Source organism: Pipistrellus hanaki (assembly GCF_964339955.1).
Source record: "Pipistrellus hanaki genome assembly, chromosome: 6".
Taxonomy (NCBI): Eukaryota; Metazoa; Chordata; class Mammalia; order Chiroptera; family Vespertilionidae; genus Pipistrellus; species Pipistrellus hanaki.
The window spans coordinates 44,678,597-44,703,391 of record NC_140508.1 but is presented as its reverse complement, the minus strand read 5'-3'; the positions used below and the strand labels follow the sequence as shown (position 1 = coordinate 44,703,391).

The window sequence follows — 24,795 nt, the reverse complement described above, 5'->3', positions numbered from 1 at the left end:
TCTTTAGCACCAGCACCTGTGTTTTGTTTTTGTTTTCTACCAACCTCCTGTTCTACCATTATGTAAGAACGGTGATGGCATGAGATGAGCCAGCCTTGAATGGAAGGTAAAATGTATGAAGAAATTATGGAAGAAAGAGATTTTGAGTTCAAAGACTTATCAGTGGCTAAGCTCCAGCCATCACTGCAAGAAAATGTGATAATACTGCTTTAGTAAGATGTGTCTGGCAGCAGTATGCAATAGATAACAGATGGGAACCAGTTAGATAACTATAAAAGTCTAGGCATAAAGTCCCAAAAGGGAATGGTGTCAGCAAAGATGAGGAAAGGGTGAATTCAGGACATGAGGAGAGCCAGGATTTAGGCTATCAAGCAAATCAGAGTGTCTAGAAGTATAATGGTAGTATTGAGAAAACTGGATGACTTTGGAAGGTGTTTTTTTTGTTTGTTTGTTGTTTGTTTTTAATCAATGATGCATTCTTTTCATACACATTAATTTAAAGTGACAGTGGCCATGTCAGGCAGACATACCACCGGCAAGCAGAAACACATATAAATTTGTACTGACTCCCACTGCAACCTGTGGGATAGTTATCCATTTCATCTGACCTTCAAGGCCCTCTGAACCCAACCTCTATTATTCTCTTCAAACTTCCATATTTCTGTTCTTCCACAACAACCAAATTGTGCTGTAGTCACTCTATGACCATCGGTATATAGATACATATGTGTGAGTATATATCTTTTTTTTAAATATATTTTATTGATTTTTCACAGAGAGGAAGGGAGAGGGATAGAGAGTTAGAAACATCGATGAGAGAGAAACATCAATCAGCTGCCTCTTGCACATCCCCTACTGGGGACGTGCCCGCAACCAAGGTACATGCCCTTGACCAGAATCGAACCTGGGACCTTTAAGTCCGCAGGCCAACGTTCTATCCACTGAACCAAACCGGTTTCGGCTGAGTACCTATATATCTTGTTTAACAAGCACTCTCATATACATGTTATCTTCCCAGCAGTTATCCTATCTAATAAAGAGGGAATACGATAATAGACCCGCATGCTGTAGCAAAGATGGTGGTACCCTCAGCCAATAAGGATGGAATATGCTAATTGACTCACACCCTCAAAGATGGCAGCACCCACAGCCAATAAGGAGGGAATATGCTAATTGACTGCCACACCCAGAAGATGGCAGCATCCAATCCCCTCAGCCCAGCTGGAGCCGCAGGCATGGCACAGCCGGGCCCACCCCCAGGCAAGTCAGGCTGCTCCACACTTCTGCCTCCAGAGTCCCCTAGTCTCCTCAGCCCCACAGCCGCCCAGGGCCAGCCGAGGCACAAGCAAGCCACCAATGTTGGCTGCCCAGCTGCCCAGGACTGCCAGAGGCTCAGGTAACTAGGGCCAGTTGAGGCTTGCGCTGCTGGCAGTGGCAGCAGCAGAGATGTGATGGAGCGTCGCCTTCCTCGCTTTCCCCTGATCGCCGGGTCACCTTCCGCTCCTGAGGGTTCCCAGACTGTGAGAGGGGACAAGCTTGGCTGAGGGATCCCCCACGTCCAGTGCATGAATTTTCATGCACCAGGCCTCTAGTATATACATGATATCCCTATTTTACACTGAAACTTGGGAAGACTACACTTGCCAAAGTGACCTTTTTAAAATCTAATCTGACCTCAAATAAATTATTTCTTGAATGAACATAAAACCCTTTGAATGCTCTAAGACATTTAGAAAGGAATTAAAGACCAAATGCTCCCTGGAGCATAGGAAGAACAGAAGGAAATGGACTACTGCATGCCCAGCAGCTCTGCCACCTGTAACATAAACACCCGATTAGGCACTTCCCTTTTAAAGTGACTGTTTACATAGACTGGATGAAAGAGGCTTTGTGACAAGGCATTCTCTATGAGTAAAAGAAGTGCTATCACACACAGTCCTCCATAACGAAAAATAGTCTGTAAAAGTGCCGAAACCGGTTTGGCTCAGTGGTAGAGCATCGGTCTGTGGACTGAAAGGTCCCAGGTTCGATTCCTGTCAAGGGCATATACATTGGTTGTGGGCACATCCCCAGTAGGGGGTGTGCAAGAGGCAGCTGGTCGATGTTTCTCTCTCATCGACGTTTCTAGCTCTCTATCTCTCTCCCTTCCTCTCTATAAGAAATCAATAAAATATATTTAAAAAAAAAATAGTCTGTAAAAGTGAAGCTCATCTGCTTTGAAGCAAGTGCAGGCCTTTTGCTTCTCTTTGAAAAAAAAAAATACTAGCTCAGTATTTCTCTAGAAAGGACAAAAATATTAAATAAGCTTAAATATAAGCCATCTACATAGCATTTATAAAACAAGATACAATAATGTTCCTTAATTATCAATGGGTTCCAATATGTGCTACAAACTAACAAAAAATTATGTAACTTAACAAAACTGCAAAATAGCTTTAATTTATATAACCATTTTCTAGCTAAATGTGAAAACTGAATACAAATCTAAGTGAATAGTTACACAGTAGCTAATGATAATTCAAATTAAAACCATGTATTTTCTCCATTCCCATTCATAAATTTAATATGGGGAGAATATGTATTTTAATGACTTGTGACTCAGAGAAATGCTCTGGGAGGTTTTGTTTTTCCTTTTCCTTTGGGCTTCTTTTATCTGTAGCATACCAGATCTTTGCAGTGTGTTAACAAAAATAACTGTCCCAAATGTCTCTCAAATACTACCTTTTCAATTACCCACCCTTCCTGAACACTAATCAATTTAGAGTTATAACAGAGAACAATATAGGAAATACTACACCATATGGACTTTTATTGAGTGGGGGGAAAAACACAACCATTCCCGAAAATAACTGCTAGAACAATCTGGATGACTACATCTTAGTAAAAAAGAAAAATGCATTGAGCATCATTCTCAACAGAATTAGTTGTACTCCAAATAGTATCTGAATTATTTTGCACTTTATCTCATTAATTCAATCATGCCAACCTCAAAGGCAGCTATTAACCCCATTTTACAGCTAAGACAGCCTCATAGGGATCTAAGTGCCCTGGTTAATATCAAAGAGCTAGTAGTGGCAGAATGTAAGCCTCTGAATCTAGTGATCTAAACATGGCTATCACTCAAGGCCTTTGATAGCCTCTACAACATACTTCTGTCCCCGCTCCCCACAAAATTATAACAAAGGTAGTTTTAAAAATATCTATATATTTCAGAAAAAGAACTAGCTTTCTGACCATCTCTACAACCCTCTTCTCCTATTGAGGTATAAATGTGACTTTGCCTAGTTCTCCTTACCTGAGAAAACCATTGCACAGAAAACACAAGTAATACCCAATAGCTCCCATTTGTTATTAAAATAATCACTACTTAACTCTGCTATTCTAAAAGCCTTTTCCAAAAGGCACTTATAACTTGCGTGCTTTTATTCTTTGCTGCAGCCAAATCAACCTAAAATTTCTCATAAAAGACATGGCTACCTGGCTCTGATCACACTCTCAATCTGTGAGATGCTGTACCCACTCTTCTAAAACCTTATAAACAAGGCTTAACTTTGACCTATGATTGCTAACACTTATTGAAGATCCTGAGACAGGCATTATTCTATAGGTACTTGTTCATTTAATCCCAACAATCCTAATGTAAGCACTATTATCCTTTTTGTAGGAGGAAAGCATTCTCAATGCCCCAGTGAGACACTTCACAGTAAAATCTCCCAGCAGTGGCCAACAAATTAACAGTATTTATTACCTGTGAGCTTTAGAATTGTTCTTTTTAAAAATCATTTTTAGAAAGCATCTTTTCAGTGCCTAATACAGTAAAACTGAAAACCTAACCACTAACCCAGTGTTTCCCAACCTTCTCTCATGATGAGAATCACCTGGTGGAGTTGTTAAAACACAGATTCCTGAATCCCAACTAAGAAGTGCTAAACTAGAATTTTTGGGAACATATAGGTAAAATTGTATACTTAACTAGTGCTCTAACACAGATGTTATATACAGAGCACTAAGTTAGGTATGCAATTTTACCTATATGTTCTCAAAAATTCTAGTTTAGCACTTCTTAGTTGGGATTCAGGAATCTGTGGTTTAACAACTCCACCAGGTGATTCTCATCATGAGAGAAGGTTGGGAAACACTGCACTAACCTCTCCCCTCTCATTTTAAATCAGTGATCTGTCTCACCAGGGTTCTGGATGCCACTTATACACTAAAGTTATCTTAGAGTAGGGCATTTATGATAAAAGTCTTTTAAGTTTTTCTCTTTTGGGTCCCAATATTACCAATATATAATCTGTATTATTAAAAATTAGTTGAGATACTTGCTCTGTCAAATACAAATAGCTAATTAACTTAATCCATTCTATGAGAAAGCAAATTTTGTAGTTTTCTTTTTTAGTAACACCATTGATTTCTTTAAGTGAAGGTCCCATAGCCACTTAATTTTTGTGAGTTCAAATATGTTTTGTGAATTCAAATAACACTAAGACACAAGATGATCTATCAGTTTCTACCTTTAATTCAAACATTAGTATTACTTGCTAAGCAACTAAGTTTTGAGGATACTGAAAACAGTCTCCAGAGAAACATGGCCATACCAATGATATTAACCACTAAACACTATTCTTTTTTCAACTTTGTGTTGCTAAATAGGAGATATGTCTCCACAATTATAATATTTATTTTTGTGAACAATTAAGAGTGTCTTTAGGCATTCAGAGAGAAAACTTGGTTGTCTTTTCTCTTTTCAATGAAAGAACAAATGATGACCTTTTAAAATATTTATGCATGTTTTATTATTATTATTATTATTATTATTACTACTACTGGTAACATTATCATTTATAGTTTGGGACCCATTTCTAAAACCAAGACTTTTCAGTTACGCTATGTATGCAATCTGTAACTAGATCCATCACCCAAATTTCCTAGTATATACTTAATGAGTATTACTTTTATGCAAGTGACTGGCAATTCACTACAGTTATGAGCTTTATACACAAGTCTCCAAAAAGCAATGCCAACACCTAAATACAATCAAATATAACATTTAATCTAAAATCACCCAAATCACACAAGAAAACTCTAGAAATGTTACTGTTAGACAAATATTAATACTTGTGTAATATTCCTCCATTTTTCTAAAATGACCTGGTAAGTATATTCTGGTGGTTAAGTTTGTGGCTTATCACTTCAGCCATTAACATCCTAACCATGGTATGTCATTAAACAGTTGCTGAGCCTGGTCAATTTGAAAGCATATAATTAATAGAGCATTAGAAATAAGACTCCTGTTCTATCTGTAAACATGTTTAAAAAAAACTTTATTTTTTTAAAGAGAGACTATTGCATACTAGGCACTGAATACAAGTCATGAAAGAGCCACTCTTATTCTAATAAAAAATAAAAAAATAAAAAAACATAAAACCTTAGAGATGAGTCCGACCGTCTCCATTTAGTATGGAGGATACTGAGATAGTAAGGAATAGAATGATTCCTAAGCAATTAAAAAGTTAGAGCCAAAACCGGTTTGGCTCAGTGGATAGAGCGTGGGCCTTCGGACTGAAAGGTTCCAGGTTCGATTCCGGTCCAGAGCAAGGACCTTGGTTGCCGGCACATGTGCAAGAGGCAGCTGATTCATGATTCTCTCGCATCGATGTTTCTAACTCTCTGTCCCTCTCTCTTCTTCTTTGTGAAAAATCAATAAAATATATATTTTTAAAAAATAAAAAGTTAGAAACGTGTGCCTAAAGGGTTACTTCCGGGGCAATAAAAGACTGCCTCAGGAATGCCCCAGAGTTCCTGGACAACACCATCCGCGTGGTTCTCCTTGGGCTGGGCACTCCAACCCTCTAGGCCTGCCAGACCCAGCAGAGAACACCCCGGAGCCGGCCGCGCCCTCAGCCCGCCCCCAGGGGGGCGGGGCCGGCACGACAGTCACGTGGGCGGAGCGCAGCAGCCATCTTGCTGGGCTGGGGCGGGGAGCCCCGCGGGACTGGCCCCCGTCGTCCGGGGCGGGTCCGCGGCCGCGCCTGACCGCGGGGATCTACACCGAGCCGCTACGCTGACGCACGAAGGACACGCAAGACTAGGGAGCCTCTCTGCACACCCCAAGGTGAGCACTCCTCCAGGAGCATCGGCAGAAGGTCGCGGAGTAGCTGGGTTGGACTCCAGGAAAAGGGGATTGAAAGCAATCCACCCCCATCAGCAGCTTTGGAGTGACAGCTTGCAAGCAACAAAAGCGGAAATGTCAAGGCCAGAGCACGCCATAGCTGGGGGACTCGGGAGTCCACGCCAGCAGCAGAAAATGCGAGGTCGTAACAATTTAACAAGACGCAAATAACTGTAACCAACTACTGGAGAGAAAAGTAGCACAAACTTCCAGTGTCTGGAAATAGCCTTCAGCGTCACCTGTAGTGCGTGTATCCCCTATGACTTGTTCCCCCACTTCATCTCATGGCTACAGCACTGGGCACTGCCCGACAAGGAACAAGTGCTGAAATGAATGGCAGCAGGCCCAGCCTCAGTTTCTCCAATCCTCCCGGCACTCCCTGGATGCCAGGAAAGGCACACACTGCAGTCAAGATAAAAATCTCATTATTCTGGTGTGCATGCATCTCTTCTTGTCTAGTCACCTTCCAACACTTGCATGACAAGCAAAACTTAAAGGAAAAAAAGACTCCCATCAGTTAAATCTCAAATAGGTTACTCTAGTTGTAATGATATGAATGTGATGATATAAACGGTTTCCATCCTAGCATTTATATTAAGCTTACTTACAATCTAAGGTTATCTTTACAATATAAGCTATACCAAGAATTTTTAAAAAAAATAAAAGTATTGCTCCTGAGTGCAGGCTTTCTTTTCTAAATTTAATAACAGTGCATATGGAACTTTTCTGAATTATTTTAGCGAGTAGGCATCAGAATTGAGTTTTTACCACCAGTATACACAGCTGTATGCTACTAGTAAATATTTGAAGACAAAATTTCAAATAAAAAAATTAGACATTATTACATCTGAGTTTGAATATTATATCCTAAAATTGAGTTAGTTACGTCACAGTAGCCTTCTTTTAAAAAGGAGGGGCTCAGCTTAGATTAGCACTAAATATCGTCAACCCCCCAATTCAGATAAATAAACTTTCAAAAAAGGGGTGGGGGAGGGCAAAAGCAAAACTCCCTTCCAGTATACCAGCCTGAAAACTGCCTAGGTTGAAAAGTAAGGCATCCAATTTAATATCTTTTAAATAATTATGAACCACAAAAACAAACTCTTACTGTACATAGTTTTAACTCTAACTGAAACCTCCTCCCCTCCCCTCCCCTCCACTAAAGTGTCATGCTCAAGGACTTTATATGGGGTTTATATTATTATTAAATTACTTTCATAGCTCTATAACAATTTCATCTTCCCTAATGTTTGCCACAAGTGACTCATCCAGACTCTCGTCTACTACACTTTGGTGTTCAATAACTTTTTAGAAAACAACACTTATGTCTACAGTAAAGGCCCAACAAATATTCCCGGACCCAAATCTGGAGACACGACTCAAGCCCTTTGGAAAGCAGGTTATGCCAGAGATAAAAATATAACCAGCTCACCTTAGGAGAGCTCCTTCCCAACACACACACACACACACACACACACACACACACACACACACACACACACACACACACACGGAGCGCTACTCCTTAACTAACGCTACTCCTTAACCAGCTTGAGTCAATTCGCAGATCTCCACTTCCGAGTTCTTCTGGAAATCAAGTTATTTGAACAGGAGCCATAAGCCCCTTACGACCTTATGGCTCGTAAGGCACACTCTAAGCAAAAAGAGTCCCTGTGTGGCAAGGCACGCCGGGCGCGCACGCATCTAAGGACACCTGGCCAGGGGGTAGGGCAGAGCTTTACAACGTGCAAGCAGAGCGCCCGCCCGCCCGACGGGAAAGGAAAGGCACTGCCCACGGCCAGGCTGCGGCTCACACGCCGGCTCCCATAGCGCTTCGTTTTTCCTGGCACCCAGAGCCGGAGAGATGCTCAAAGCCAAAAATGTCCCAGAGACCCTTCATCCGAGAGGGGCCTCGGGCTGAGTGCACCACGTTTTCGGTGGCGATTCCGTTACGGAAGAGACTTCTAGAGTATTCTGCTATGGCGGGTGCCTGTGAATGGGGAGAGAGGGGAGGGAGGGGGAGAGGAGAGGGGGAGGGAGGGAAAGGGGGGTTGGCGCAGTGAGTGGCACTGAGGCGGCCCAGCAAAACGAGGGTTAGTACTCCAGGGCCGGAAGGTACTCCAGGGTGGGGAACCCGAGACACCTGCGCCTGCCGGGGTCGGGCTGGGCCTAGCGGTGCCCCAAACCCAAGCCCGGGTAACGGCCTGGCGTGGCCGCCCCGCGGCGTGTGGGAGGCTCGCGCGCCCTACCTGGGCCCTGGGGCCAGGAAAGTTGCACGGCTCCACCTCCGCCTCCGCGTCCTCGGGGCCCCGGCGGAGCGCGCTGCGGAGCCGCTCCAGGTGCTCCCTCAGGGTGACCCGCTGGTGGAAGGAGAAGGCCGGGTGCAGCGAAGCCATGGTGAAGAGCAGCAGCAGTTCCTCCTGGGCCCTGAAGCCCAGCCCATCGCCGGCCCGGGGCTCGGCGCCGCTGCCTTCCGGGCCGGAGCCGTCCTTCTCGGCGTCCTCCTCGCCAGCGCCGTCCGACCCGTGCTCGCCGGGCTCGTCCTCCGCGCCGCCACGCCGCGAGCCCTCGCCCCGGGCCGCGCGCAGGCTCCTGAGCACCGAGTCCACCTGGGGCAGGAGGCGGTGCAGGCGGCCGGCGGCCTCGCGGTTCTCCGAGCCCAGCAGCGCCAGGTAGACGATGAGCCGCGAGCGCACGGCGGGCTCTCGGAAGTCGGCCAAGGGCCCCGGATCCGAGAGGCCGTTGGCCTTGGCCTCCGAGTCGCGCAGGTAGTGGTAGTCCTTGCGGGCCAGGTCCTCCAGGCACGAGCCCAGGAAGCGCAGCTCCAGCGGGTTGCACAGGTCCAGCAGCCCGCACATGAACTCCAGGCGCTGCGCCGAGCCCAGCACCAGCCCAAACCACTCGTACACCCGCTCCTGCTCGCGCAGCGCCGCCGCCGCGGGGCCGCCGCCGCCGCCGCCCGGCATGCCCGCCGCTCCGCCAGCAACAGGCGGCCCGAGCCCCCGGGGCGGCGGCGGCGGCGGGTGGCCCCGCAGCGGGCCCGCGGGAGGCGGGGGGCGGCAGTCGCGGCGGCGGCGTGGCGGTGCCTTAGCTCCGGGCCGCGCATCCGCCTCGGGCTCCTCCGCCTCGGGCGGCGGCTCGGCGGGGTGCGTCGGCTTCAGCGGCAGCTTCATCCTCAGCATCCTCGGCTAAGGCGGCGCGGACATGCGAGCGGGGGCGGGCGGAGGGGCGGGGGCCGAGGCGCGGCGCAGCGGTCAGGAGCGGGGCTCCCCCATGCCGCCGGGGGAGGGTCAGGGGCGGGTCTCCGCCGGCGAAGGGGGCGGCGGCCGGCCGGCGAGGTCGCTGGCGTCGTCTTCCCGGGCCGGAGGCGGGGCGTGCCCGCGGCGGCTCCACCTCCCGAGCTCCGCTCCGGCTCCGGGGGCCCTAATGCGGGTGAGAGCAAGCGAGCGAGCGTGTCTTCCTTCCACCTCCCTCGGTCCCGTCGTCCTCGCCGTGCTGGGTGCGGTGACGCCGGAGCGGTTCGCTCACGAGCCGGTGCGGACCGAGCAGCTGGGAGGAGAGGAGGGGCGGCCGGGTCGGGCGGAGACGCTTGTGGGCTTCGCACAGGCGCCTCAGCCAATCAGTGGTCCGAGCCGACGGTTGCGTATGTCCCCGCCCCCCCAGGGCCCGCCCCTCTCCGCGAAGCCACGCCCAACTGCTGCGGGCCGCCTCCCTCCCGGGCCGTTTCCGCTTGGTCTTAGTGTCTAGCGGTGGGCAGCCGGCGGGGGGACGCGGGCGTGGCGGCGGGGTGGCGGGGTGAGCCGGGCGCGGCGAAGGGCGTGCGAGGCGCATGGGAGAGGAGGGAGGTGGGGGAGCTCATCTCTTCTCCAGGCCCTGACCCCACTCTTCACTCCCGATTGCCCCGCTACGCCTGCTCGCTCGGGCCGCCGCCCCTCCTCCGCCGGCGCCGCGGGTGCCCTCGCGGTCGCGTAGCGCGCGTCGGGGAAGCTGGGTTCATGTGAATTGCGCTCGCTGCCCAGCTGGAGGCGTCCTGCCCGCCCGCCGCCGCCTGGCCGGCCTCCTGGACGTCCGCGATGGGACATTTCCCACTACGACCTCACAGCGATCGGTGGTTTTGACTCCGTGTTGAGGGTCGCGGGCCTGGGACTGGAGGCAGGGCCGTGGCCGTGGCCGTGGCCGTGGCCGTGGCCTTGGCGGGGGGGGGGGGGGGGGCTCGGGGCGGACACCTCGATCCCGAGCGAGCGCCCACGCCTACTGCGGGCTGCACGGACGGAGGTGGGGCGCGGCCCAGGGGGCGCCGGGGTGACCGGACCGACCCGGAGGCGAGCCACGGCTTCTGCGCGGAGGGGGACGCACTGAGTGGCCGTCCTTGGCCTAACGGTTACCTCTGGTCTGGAACGCTCTTTGGAAATTATTCCCATGACAGTTTATAGCAAAAGGCCCCTCTAGACCCTCCATCGTTTGAGAATCATTTTGTTTGCCAAGTAATATTTCTTTTAAATGTATTTATTAATTAAAAGGGGATCAGCGAGTGAAGCTATTACAGGAGGCTATTACAGGGTAGGTTTTTTTTTTAAGGTTTTTTAAAAATTGGTTTTTAGAAAGGAAGAGAGAGGAAACATCGCTGAACATCCACTGGCTGCCTCCTGCAAGCCCCCCACGGGGGGGATTGAGCCCGCAACCCAGGCACGTGCCCTGCAGGACCTAACTGGCCACATTTTGGTGCAGGGGGGACCCAGTCCACGGAGCCACGTTGGGTGGGGCCTGAGTAATGATTCTGTGGGTAACACTGACATGTTGAATACTCTGCCAGTGTGGATTCCCTGTGGCTCACTCTAGGAAGGTAAGAACCTTGACTGGCTTTTAAAGTTTAAAGAACTCCAAAATATATCACTGGCACCGCCTTCTTTAAAAAGCTATATATTTTTAAGACCCAGCTGGGATCTGTTGAAGATTCATTTTAAGTGGTGGGTTTTTTAAAAAAATCATTAATGTTTTTAAATTAAGAAGTCCAACTATGGCTACATAGTAGTTGTATGTAAAAAAGTAAGAATGACATTGATACTCTTTTTCTAAAATGTGCGACATCTATTTTGGGAGAGCCTGTGTTAAGTCCTTCTTATCGCACAACTTCATGCCCCGAGAAGCTAATTTATAATTCAGTAAAAGGCTGAACTGAAGCCTACATCAGTTTCATTGGTAAATGGGGAGATAAAGAATTATTTTCCACACATTTGAGATTGGCAGAATACTATGTGAAAGGCATTCTTTCATGTAACTTGCCATTCCCTTGCATTCTTGGGGTGTAATGTAGAAATCCTTACAATCAGGACAAAATTTTGTAAAGACTTTCAAAATATTTTTTTTTATTGATTTCAGAGAGGGAGGGAGAGGTAGAGAGAGATAGAAACATTAATAGAGAATCATTGATTGGCTGCCTTCTGCACGCCCCACACTGGGGGATCTGTCCATACATAGCTTGGGAACGTGCAATTGAACATGACCTCCTGGTTCATTGGTCTACGCCCAATCACTGAGCCACACCAGCTGGGCTGTAAAGGCTTTTTAACAATTCTTGCCCTTTTTTGCTGTCAACATCAACTGCCTGTAATTCTCTATCCTATCTCATCTCCTGCTCCCACATTTATAAAGCGTAGGGTGATGTACTTTGGGCAACCAATAATATTATTCTTGCTAGATATTCACAGGTCCACAGTTAGTCGCCTGTCTCGATCCGGGTATTTTACGTAGTAAGCTAACATTTTATCTCTGAGGTGATTTTTATATGTGATTCAGGCAAAAAGTCTTTATATTTATTTTCTTTGGTAACAAGAAGCCATTGGTGTGAATGAACTCTCCACATTTGATCAATAAGTTTTATGTTAGAATTCAGATTTGTAATAAAAAAAAAATGATGACTTCTGTACTTGTGTCTTTGGCCAATGTTAGAAAATGCAGTGATCTAAGTTCCTACACATATCACATATACATGATTTCATGATTCTGGTTATCAACCATCAGCTGGGCAGTTTGCTCTTTATCCTCCAGTGGATTTCTCAGAACCCTCTCTCCATACTTCAGTTCCCTAGACTGGGCCTCAATGCTTTTCCCACCCTAACATAATCGAGAGAGAGCACCTTCGATTAAGAGTGATGTACAATATATTGCAGTCCTTTTCAGGGAAGTCCTAGAGTGAAATATAGTGTTTCGTTGGGAAAAACTACCTGGAAGATTCTAATAAGATGCCCTAGGAAGATATTCCTCCCACCTGGCCCACTTATACACAATAATATCTGTCTAATCATTCAGATGGAATGTGGAAATGGAGGGTATATGCTTGTGTCCAAGTCTTGCATGAGATGGATATATCCCATAAAAAAGCATCTTTAAGGACACAAAGTACTACTGTTTCTTGTCCTTAGATTATATTTAATGCATATTCAATATACTTTATTTTATCTGCCTCTTTAACAGTGAGAATGCTATTGACATTACTGTCCAAATAGTTATATGTAGCCAGAAGACTACATATAACTCTTTTCACATTAAACCTTATTTTAAAGACAATAGCCAGTGATTGAGAATTGAGGATACTTTCCCTTTTGCAATTGTGTAACTATAAGAAATTTGACTGTAGCCACAATTAATTGGATGGTTCAGAACACACTAATAATGATAACTACAGAAAAATGATACAGTAACTTCTACTTCTCGTAGCAGCCAATCTGATCCATACCAAGAATTTTTCTTGGAATGTTGACGTATTTGCTCCTTTTCCCATTATACCTCCCTGTCTGCTTTCTCTATTAGAATATAAATATCTTCATGTCAGTGATCATGTCTTACTCAATTTTATATTTTGATATCTGGAACACAGTAGATGCTTGTTGAATAAACAAATGATTGAATAATACTCCAGGAACCAAAAGTAACTGCCAACAGTCCCTGGGGTCATATGAATCCTTATTTATATCCAGCATAGAAGAGAAAACTTTATCTCTGTCCCAACCCAGACTAGTCCTGAGATTCATGCTAACAGAATTGGCTTAGGTTACGTGCCCATTCCTGGTCATTTCATTGGAACCAGAGAAGTGGAGTCAAGATTCTTCAAAATCATGTGGGTCCCTAGCCAAGAATCAAGAGCTGTTATAAAGGAGGAAAGAAAACATGATGATGAGAAAGCAATCAACATATGTCTGATGTCATTGTATTTAGCATCTGTACTTTTGATCACTTAAATTGTGATGGGTTGCCCTGACTGGTTTGGCTCAGTGGATAGAGTGTCAGCCTTGGACTGAAAGGTCCCAGGTTCTATTCCGGTCAAGGGCATGTACCTTGGTTGTGGGAACATCCCCATTAGGGGGTGTGCAGGAGGCAGCTGATCAATGTTTCTCTCTCATCTATGTTTCTAACTCTCTATCCTTCTCCCTTCCTCTCTGTGGAAAAATCAATAAAATATATATATTTTTAAAAATTGTCATGCGTTTAAGGTACCTCAAAAATAAATTGTTTAGTGGGGGTCACATGTTTTTGCTTAGTCAGATCATACATTTAAGAGAAATTAAATATTAGCCGAAACTGGTTTGGCTCAGTGGATAGAGCGTCGGTCTGTGGACTGAAAGGTCCCAGGTTCGATTCCGGTCAAGGGCATGTACATTGGTTGCGGGCACATCCCCAGTAGGGGGTGTGCAAGAGGCAGCTGGTTGATGTTTCTCTCATCCATGTTTTTAGCTCTCTATCCCTCTCCCTTCCTCTCTGTAAAAAATCAATAAAATATTTTTTTTAAAAAGAGAAATTAAATATTAAATTGTTTTATTTGTTTTTTAGATAATTTTTATGAGTTTATTTGAGCCAAAACTGACAATTGCCAGGAAGCAAGGCCCCAAATGCTCCCTTAAGTTGTTTCTAAAGATTACAATAAAAAATCTGGCCTACAGGTGTAACATACAATATATAGGTAAATTATTCATTGCTATATATCTTTAGGGAAAAAATAATTGCATATTTCATAAAAGTTTTTGCAAGGTTACAAAAATACCCTACAAGACAGATTTGAGGTAGATACCATTAGTATTGACGCTGTGACAGTATTCCCATTGATAAACTGGGAATCCATGACCAATTATGGTGAATACCACCTTTTCTGGAACACTACTAGCATTGGGTTCAATTCAGTCTCTCTAGCGTTGTACCTTCCCTTTGTCAGAAGGACTCTTAGGAACTGAGATTGACCAGGCTGCCCAAATTCTCACACTTGTACATTAAACTTTTGGAGAAACCCTGAAATCCATCAAATCTTTGAAGCCTATCCAGAAGAAAAAGTTGATTCTAAAGTGGGTTGGTTTGGAAAATCCTCAAGCTACTGGCTTGTGTTAGAAATTGAGGAACTAACTGGAAGGCATTAGGCATTTACCTGGTTCTATGCAATGTCTGCAAATAGGCCCTTTTCCCAACTGTTATCTCCTCCCAAAGTCAACATGGTTTTCTAGGGACCCATGGAGAGGTGGGATTGAAGTCCTGGAAGGTTGGCTTGCTAAATAGAAAAGTAGTCACAGCAACGTTCTCTGGAATGGAATTTGCTGGATGCATACACTTCTTTAAGTACATAGTTATCAGATTATTGGTGAGCTGTTGATTGTCAACCCAGCTTAAACCCATTATATCTTACCCTGCTGCCTTCATAAAAGAAACCTAATTTTTTCAAGTGTCCAACCTTCTCTCAAAGACCCCCTGTGGCTTAGGGGATACCTTCACTAGCTCTGTGGATAGATCTTGATTAGTAACCCCATCAGGAGAGCTATATTTCTTACCAATTGCTTCAGAAATCCAGAAAAATCGGAATATGTTCAAAGGACACACAAGTCAATAAACTCCACATGAAGGGGCTCCCACTGGCCCAATCTGGCAGAATTTGAGTATCAAAAAGAATAAGATGGTACCAGTGAATTAAAAAAATCCAAATCCAGAGGGATTCTAGAAAAAAGTGGGGGATGGAGGAAGGTGCAGGGAAAGTTAGCTGTTCTTTACAGAAAAATGCCAACTAAAATTTAGAAGCAAAGCATAATTTTGCAACCACCAAATGTAATAATTGAGTGAGGCATTTTCACCACTAGGTGCAAAGTTGTTGGGAAGGGCAATATTCCCATGTTTTTAAAATTACATCTTAATTAAAAGGAGGATAAATCTGACATGTACCACCTTAACCGGGTGGTCACAAATGGCATTACCAGTAACAGGACAATCTAATATTCCTCTTCATATCATGGATGCCATTGAAGTATGTGCACTGTTTTCCCCCCAAATGTTTACATTGAATCTAATCATGAGGAAATAAAACAAATCTGGATTGTGGGACATTCTATGAAACAATTTTCAAAAATATCAATGTCATTGAAAGCAAACACAGGCAGGGGATTGTCTAGACCCGTGGTCGGCAAACTGCAGCTCACGAGCTACATGCGGCTCTTTGGCCCCTCGAGTGTGGCTCTTCCATAAAATACCGCGTGCAGGCGCGCACATGCAGTGCCATTGAAACTTAGTGGCCTATGGGCAGAAGTCGGTTTTCAGTCTGGGCAAGTCTATTTTGAAGAAGTGGTTCTAACACCGAGCCACACTCAAAGGGCCAAAGAGCTGCATGTGGCTCACGAGCCGAGGCTTGCCGACCACGGGTCTAGACTAAAGAAAACTAAAGAGACGTGTCAACCAAGTGTAATTCCTAATCTATGATTGGATCCTGATTAAACACTAAATAAATAAATAAATAAATAAATAAATAAATAAATAAATAAATACCTCTAAAAGACATTTGGGGGATAATTAGGTATATTTGAATATGGACTTCTTATTAGACATGGTTACTGTATCAGTGCCAACTTTCTTGGATGACATAATGACATTGTGGTTATAGGAAAAATTTCCTTGTTTTCCACTGGTACATGCTGAAGCTCCGAAGATTGCAATGTCATGATATTTATAACTTTTTAATTTAAAAATTAAATTGAATTATTTAATTCAAAACAAAGTGGGAAGTCCTCGCCAGTGTGGCTCAGTTGATTGTCGTCCCATGCACTGGAGGTCACTGGTTCATTTCCCAGTCAGGTCACATGCCCAGGTTGTAGGCTCCATCCCCTGTGGGGAGTGTACAGGAGACAGTCAATGTTTCTCTCTCTCTATCTCTCCTCCCTCTCCAAAAATCAACACAAATATTTAAAAAATAAAATAAAGTGGGAAAATGGAGATCACAAATACACATCCATAGCGTGAATAAAACAAAATATTAAATTTATGAATGCAATTTAACACATTTAAAGTTGTTTTTGTAAATGGGTCAAAACATTAATTAAGTTCCCCTTAAAAGAATAGATGAAAAGAGCATTGAAACTTCATGAAGAACTGATTTTCTGAATTTGTTACCACAATATTTTGGCCTTTCAAAAAAAATTAGAGTGAAGCTGGTTAGAATCAATGTAATAGTTTGTAGAGTCAAGGTGTCCCAGGAGTCAGTTTGTCAGTGTGTTCTGAAGGAACCCTGGCACACAGCCAAATGCAAGCAAGGTCATCCTCAGAAAGAAACCTTCCTAAGTAAGGAATGGAACAAGATAATCACCCTGGAACCCAATTACACGGAATCAAAGGGAAAGTATTTGGAGGATGGTGAACCTTATAATTAAATTATCAAATTAATTTTTTAAATCTCCCTTCTTTCAAAAATTATTTAAGGAGACTGCTTGGAATCTACCATAGGGGAAATGAACTGTCCATGCATTCAAGGCTGGTGCAGACTTTTCAATGTATATAGCTGTCACATCTGGTGGACATGTATTTCCACCTAGAAAGACATACACTGTCCTGGAGAAGACTTGGTTCTTTTCTAATCTCTGAGACTGCAGTTTTCACACTGTGATTCTAATTCAGAATCCAATGATCTTTTGATTAGCAATTCAGCTTCCCATGACTTACTGCTGGGAGACCAGATACGCTGGAGAATGGAGATATATAATCCACTCCCAAGAAAGGGATATCACATGTTATAAATAAATACACTGACATTCTGGTTTGTCAGTCCCTTGTAAGTTTAGTTGGAAGGGTCACTTGTTCTGAATCTTATCATTTCTGGGTAAACAAATAGCACTTTCTTGGATCCTGACCTGTATGTAGTAACTTAAGCAGCCTGCTGTCTTGCTCTTTTATGTCATTTTAATTTACACGCTGTGTAAATAGAAATCATTTAGATCTAAGCAATACCATTTCAAGTATACTAATCTTTCTTGGATGGGGAAGAGGGAGAGACCTGCTTGGAAGAATTACAAAAAATAAACTATAAAATGTTAAGTGTTATTTATCAACTTTAGAGGGCTGGTTACAAATCTTTAAAGAGAGAAGTACGTACTAAAAATTCTTACTTAAACCCCATAAACAACTGATAATATATAAGATTTAATTAATTTTTTAAAATTGACTTAAATTATGTTAAAATGAATTTCTTTAATTCATTTAAAACTAAAACCCATCCAATTTGTTAATACTGTAGAAAATATTTGTTTTATTTTTCACATCTTCAACCAATTATGATGGTACTATGTGTATGTAACTTAAATAAATATAACTGAAATTAAACAATGCGGAGTCATTGGCCCAAGAGGCCGAGGTCGTGGGTTCCATCCCCGCCAGGGCACATACAAGACTCACGTGGATAAGCATAACCAATGGACACAAAACTCTGGAGGGAGAGGGCATGTATGGGAGTGGGGTCGGGGAGCAATGGTAAGATATGTACACATATAATACCTTAATAAAAAATGAAAAGAAAAAAAAAAGAAATTAAACAATGCTCTTGCCATGTTTATCTCAGAGCATATTTATACATCAGAACACTGGTTTTATGTCTGACTATACTTGAAATATTCAAAGATATTTATTTTGCCATTAAACCTCAGGTCAAAGTTTATTTTGCTTGCATGTAATGTTTGTATTTAAAATGTTCCATCAAACCGGACCAGTGTAGTTCAGTAGTTGAGCAGGAGGTCACGGTTAGATTCCCTGTCAGGGCACATGTTCAGGTTTTGAACTCAATCCCCAGTAGGGGGCGAGCAGAAGGCAGCCAATAAATGATTCTTTACTATTGATGCTCCTATTTCTTTCTCCCTCTCCCTTCATCTCTCTTAAATCAATAAAATCAATGTTTTTTAAAATAAAATGTTCCATTTATAACCTCAATGTTTTTTTAATCACAAATCTCAATTGGTGACTTGGGCAATCAGCCATACAGAAGAAATGATGACATGGTGCTAAATTAAGACTCTCATACACATTATCAGTTCTCACAATCCTTCCCCAGCACCCTTTCAACTTCCACATCTAGCCCTCTGGATGCAAAGCCCCACGAGCATTAAATGTCCCATGGCGAAGAGGGAAACCCAAGTGTGGGCTTATCCAGCTTCTGATCCCCATTTGGGACAGTTCTGGCAATGGCTGCACCACAACTCACCTCTCTAGCACATTCTGTCCATGAAGTTGAGCAGAGACCTTAAGAGTTGGATTGTGCAAGGATTGAATGGCTCAAAAGTAGCTCTGCTGTAATAATGCAAAGACATTTATTTCCATCTCTGCTAAATCCTTACTGGCCTACTCTGATGGCTTGGAGAAGTCAGACTGAGCAAAGAAATAGCAGCCAGGAGAAAAGAATCATTTCTCCATGGCAAAGCCTAAGTCTCTCTGAACAGAGCCACAGCAACAGTACACTGTAAGACCATTCATTTACTGAGTACCAGACTGTGTCCGGTTGTACTAACCCCTTATTATACAGTTTCTAATCTTCACATTCTTTAGGTATATGGCATTTTATAAATGAGGAGATTGAGACTGAGAGGTTAAACTGTTTTCCCAAGGTCTCGATCAATAAAGTGATTAAATATGATTCAAACTCTAGTTGGCTGCCCCACACTATGTTTTCAACCATTATACAATCTAGATCATTTGAAATGCTTTCAATTCAAGGATCCAAGAGTTTAAAATAAAATTTACCATTTCTGACTCTAAAAACCATGCATGTTCACTATTATATTTTTTATTAATAAAGAAAAATTTTCAAATAAACCATAATTCTACTACCTACAAGTAAATGCTATACAATTCATTCCCAATATTTTCCTGAGATTGCATGTGTGTGAGTGTGCACATGTGTGTGTGTATATATATATATATATATATATATATATATATGTGTGTGTGTGTGTGTGTGTGTGTGTATAGGTGTGCAGAGTACATATACACTGTAGTTTGAGGGGGTCCTTCTACCTCAGTCATTCCAGTAACACTGATTTTTATGGGGATACAGTGTACATTCTTAACTTTTCACAGTTTACTTTAGTTGATATTATTCCCATTTCAGGCAAAGTGTAGAAACCTTATTACTAGCAATTCATTTACCAGTGCTTAGTTTCATATACAGTTTCATTTACCTTGTAACTAAAGGAGTTCATTGACCATTTATAGGGTAGGTAAACATGCCTCCATCTCCTGTCCTTTACACCATGTTATCATATGTTTACTACATAATCTACAAACAACTTTTAGGGTTTAGATTCAATAACTATTAAGCCTCTTTTCATTCAAGAAACAAATGCCTTTAGTAGAGAAAAATATTACAACAAAAACTCTTTACATGTGTTCTGTGTCTGTCAGTAGTACATGTCTTGTGGTTTAATATTCTTGAAAGAGGATATTATATTTTAGGGACTAGTGACTAGAATAATAACTCTAATTTTTTAATATATATTTTTATTGATTTCAGAGCGGAAGGGAGATAGAAACATTAATGATGAGAAAGAATCATTGATCAGCTGCTTCCTCTTGCCCCCTACTGGGGGTCAAGCCCACAACACAGCATGTTCCCTTAACTGGAATCAAACCCGTGACCCCTCAGTCTGCAGGCTGACACTCTATCCACTGAGCAAAACCAGCTAGGGCAATAACTCTAATACTTAAGCTGTATAAAAAGTGCAGAGGATTATTTGGGAGCAAATGTTATTTGTGCAGAGTGATCAGTATGTATTTGTATCACCTTTGCCCCTCGCAGAACTGAACTTACAGATCTTTTACACCAGGAGAGAATTAGCATCCACCAGAAGTATTATTTTTTACTATGTGATCACTAATCATTAGCATCTCTTAGACATTTCAGAAAATGGCACATTTTCCATTCCTGAAAGTTCTAGCTTATAGCAATATCATTGGGTTGGGGAAGCAAGTTTAGGGTTTGGTTTTTGATGGACAGGGTTTATTTGCTTTGCAAAGCTATCTTTTAGAATATATCTTTTTCTCCTGCCCTGAAGAAACCTCTTGGAGGGGTGTATATTTAGGGCCAGGGGTCTTCAAACTACGGCCCACGGGCCACATGCGGCCCTCAGAGGAGTCTGATCCGGCCCGCCAGGTTTTTTGGGCAGTGAGCGCAGCCGAGGTGTTACAGTAGGAATTAGTAGTTCATATAGTCCGGCCCTCCAGCTCTCTGAGGGACCGTGATCTGGCCCCCACTTTAAAAAGTTTGAGGACCCCTGATTTAGGCTATGTATATGTTCACATGCCTGATTATACCACATTTATCTTTTTTGGAAAGTTAATTTTTAGCAATCAGATAACATGTTTATCTAACTTGCCAAGAATAGGAACATTGGGCTTCTATTTTGTTCCTTGTTTGAAATGTTTCTTATCTCCTCATTCTTCTAAATCTTAACCATCCTTAAATCTCCTTTCTCCCATGGCTCTCCCACCCAGAAATGGCATTTTTTCTCCTTCATTCATTTAGTTAGCAAATATATACTGAGTGCTCACTTTTTGTAAGACACTGATTAGGTAACAAGTTATGTAACAGTTGTCTGTATCAAATAATTTTCCACTTACAGATATGTTTCTGTATTTTATTCCCTCAGCTAAATTGTGACTTGCCTGGTTAGTAAGAGTTCAAGAAAAGGTTTAATTAATCTAATGATTATATTTGTAGATTTTCTTTAAATACACTTATGTATGCAAAACACAAATAGTTATCATTAATCACTGCACACAGAATATCCTAATACAGGTATGAGACTAAATTTTGAAGCTATTCAAAACTCACCTCCTGCTGGGACCGGTTTGGCTCAGTGGATAGAGCGTCGGCCTGCTGACTGAAGGGTCCCAGGTTCGATTCCGATCAAGGGCATGTACCTTGGTTGTGGGCACAACCCTAGTGGGGGGTGTGCAAGAGGCAGCTGGTCGATGTTTCTCTCTCATCGACATTTCTAACTCTCTGTCCCTCTCAATTCCTCTCTGTGGAAAATCAATAAAATATATTAAAAAAAAAAAACAAAACTCACCTCCTTATATCTACATAATCATTCCTATCTGGTGTTTCCCTCCACTTATTTTCTTTGACTCTGATAGAATGAAGTGTGTGTGTGTGTGTGTGTGTGTGTGTGTAAAAACATCCTATATAATAAAAGCCTAATATGCAAATTGACCAAACGTCAGAATGACCAATCACTATGATGCACACTGACCACCATGGGCAGACACTTAATGTGCAGGACCTGCCCCCAGTCCGCAGGCCCCAGGCCAGCCAAGGCAGGTGTCAGTGGGGGCCCTCCCAATCAACCCACTAGTCACCCTGCAGAGGGAGGCGACCAATGGTGGCAGCAGGGGCCGGTGAGCAGGCGGCACCAGGCCAGCTAAGGTGGATGCCAATGGGGGGCCTCCAATCGCCCTGCCAGTTGCCCCACAGATCGGCCCTGATCTTCGGCCAGGCCTAGGGCGCTACCATGCATTAGTTTCTTGCACCAGGCCTCAAGCATTAAGTAATTCCAGTCTCTGTCAGATTCCCATGTGGTATACTTGATCATAGGACCCAGTAGAAAGAACACTGTCCTGGGAATTAGAATAGAAAGCTTCTAATCCCTCACTAATGTCCATTTCCTCCTTCACAAAATGTAGAATATGAGAGGTATTAGGCTGAGCTACATCTCCTCTAGCTCTAAAATTATACAAGCCAATGTAGACTAACTTCTTTAAATGCAAATTAAAAAATGCGACGTCAGAATTTAGTGTACAAATAGAGTCTGCAGCAGTTGCAAATGTTAGCTCTCCATCTCCTCATCTACACTAATAAAAGAGTAAGATGCAAATTGACTGTACCTTTGCAATGCTCACCAGTCAATCCAGTGAGTATGCAAATTAACCCCAACAAAGATGGCAGGTTAATTTGCATACACAGGCGCTGAGCGGCCGGGTGCAGGCTGGGCCACTTGCATTGTTGCCATGGCTTCGATGCAGACATTCCTCACTGTCCCTGGCCGCCCTGGGCCTCTGGGCAGTGTGGGAAGGTGGAAAGGCGGCTCTGGCAGGAGTGAAGGTGGTGCTGGCAGCCAGAAGAAGGAAGGCCCATTCTTGCATGAATCTTCTTGCATCCGGCCTCTAGTTTTCTAATATTTATGATGAACTGTCTTTGTCAATCCTGTTTTTCCAGTCTGGAAAGCCTTTCTCACCTCATCTGTATTTACCTAATTCTTACCGTGTAACTGCCTTGCCTTTCCCAACCATGCAGTCCAGTCCCCTGGGTCTCATCTCCCTGAGCTGCCTTGGCACTTAACCACCCCGTTCAGCAACCCTGTTTTGTCCCAGTTATTTCTGTGTGTAATTCTTGTCTATCCTATTTGGCACAGACCACATTTTATTCTCCTCTTTATGCCTCTGTGTCAAATAAGCTGATTAAATCTTGATTCCCCCCCCCCCCCCCATCAAAATATGGTCACTTTAGTGAACTGCTAAATGTCAGAGGCATAGGTAAAATAAAGGATATTTTTGTTTAAATTAGATGAGTGTCAAGCTGCTTTTAATGAAATATTTGCTTCAGACAACTTTAGGCAGCTGATTTTACCAGGAACATTTACACTAAATAGGCTACTTTAGAGTATGACCATTTTGTAGAGGAACTCATAAGTATGTATTAAGAATCCTAAGTTTTTTTGTACCTGTTCAACTACCTATTTTTGAAAATATATCCTAAGGAAATAATCTTAAATCAGAAAAAGAAAAAAAAAAGCTTTATATGCAAATATGTTCATAATAGGATAATTTGTATTATCATTTTCCAAAAATAAGTGAATGGGCAAATACATTGTATACAAATAAGAGAATTTATATAACCATTATAAATGTAGTTGGCAAATTTTGTATCAACATAGAGAAATGTTATAATGTTAAATGGGGAAAAAAATCAGGGTATAAAATTTCACATATAGCATGGTCAAAACAATATGTAAAAATATTTTAGAAAAAAAATAGAGGAAAATATACCCAAATGTTCCTCTTTTTCCCCCCATCAACCCTCTCCAGTCCACCCCCAGAAGAGTTATTTTTTAATGGCAGAATTGCAATTTGAATTTTTTTTCTTTCTCTTTCTACATTTCCCCCCTGTTTTCCTAATTTTTAAAATAGCGTCCATATTAGCAATGTCATTTCAAATTTGAGGCCATCAAGGATATAAGTTTCAAGCAGAATATTTTGAGAGTTTAAATATCTTAGTGACTTATTGGCTGAAGCATGTGTAGTTGTCTAAATAGAAGTTCAGTCTTTTTTCTCTTTCCCTCTAAGTGTTGTTAAGTCCAAAGAATGATCTAACCACTTGGTTGGTCACTGTTTTGAGCCCTTTTCTCAAACTTTCCAGTTTCTGGTGTCCTGTGGAATCCTTGGGCTGTTTGGATTTCAACAGAGTTGAGAATAAGCAGCCAATGAAGAGACTCCCAGGTTTCTTTCCTCCACCTTATGGCCAGAATACCAGCTAGTTCAGAACTTTCTCCATCATTCCTGTCTCCAGCAAAGGCAGAAACACCGGGTACGGTGTACTCATGTTAGGCTGATTAGGGTGTCAGAGATTTTTGGTGGCCTTTTCACATCAAGGAATGTAGAGACAGGATAAGTTAAGCCATGGATACACAGATGTTGAGGCAGCTTCTGGGGCTAGCAATAAAGTAGATGCATTTTGCTTAATGCTGGAATAAATGTGCATGGCACTGAGCTTTAAATCTGCTTAGACTTCCTACTTAGCAATATCTGCCTTAGAACAACCGGTGTATTTCAATCAGGTTTATATGGGCACAAAGGAACAAGTATTGCAAACAGGATCAGATAATACCAATAAAAAGGGAAAGAGACTATCCTGAGAAACAGAACTGAAACTTAAGTGATAGAAAATGAAACGAAACTGAAACAGCCAGCAAAGCTATTAAAAAAAAAAAGTCCTGATTTTAATCGAGTCCTCGCAGGTAACTATTTATGAGTCAGGATTGCCAAAAGTAAAATAAATAAAGGCCTTAAAATTTCCTAAGTTACAGTTGTACTCAAAATAAAAAAATGTAAACAGCCGAGTGACCTCGCTGAAGTCATTTCACCTCACTGAGTCTCAGTTCACTCCTCTGTGAGAATAGGGGTGACTGAACACATCAGCCTGTATTAAATACAGAATCTCAGTGCTCAAGGGGAAGCTCATCGGGCCAACTCCCCCCACTGGTCCAGGGCCTTATTTTTGTCCTGTTTCTTCCCAGTCACCTCACACTCAGGGCTACATCTCTCCTATCCATAGAGTGAGCTCTCGT

At 43.0% G+C, this 24,795-nt stretch overlaps 1 protein-coding gene across 2 annotated transcripts in view; it reads right to left on the bottom strand.

The window, feature by feature from the left end:
* ZCCHC2 (zinc finger CCHC-type containing 2) overlaps positions 1–9,492 on the bottom strand; it is a 48,785-nt gene extending 39,293 nt beyond the window's left edge. For both annotated transcript variants that reach the window (XM_084888298.1, XM_084888299.1), the window contains exon 1: positions 8,422–9,492. In XM_084888298.1, the coding sequence (XP_084744424.1) occupies positions 8,422–9,354 (933 nt within the window). In that variant the 5' untranslated portion in view covers positions 9,355–9,492. The remainder of the gene's footprint in view (positions 1–8,421) is intronic.
* Positions 9,493–24,795: the final 15,303 nt, after the last annotated feature.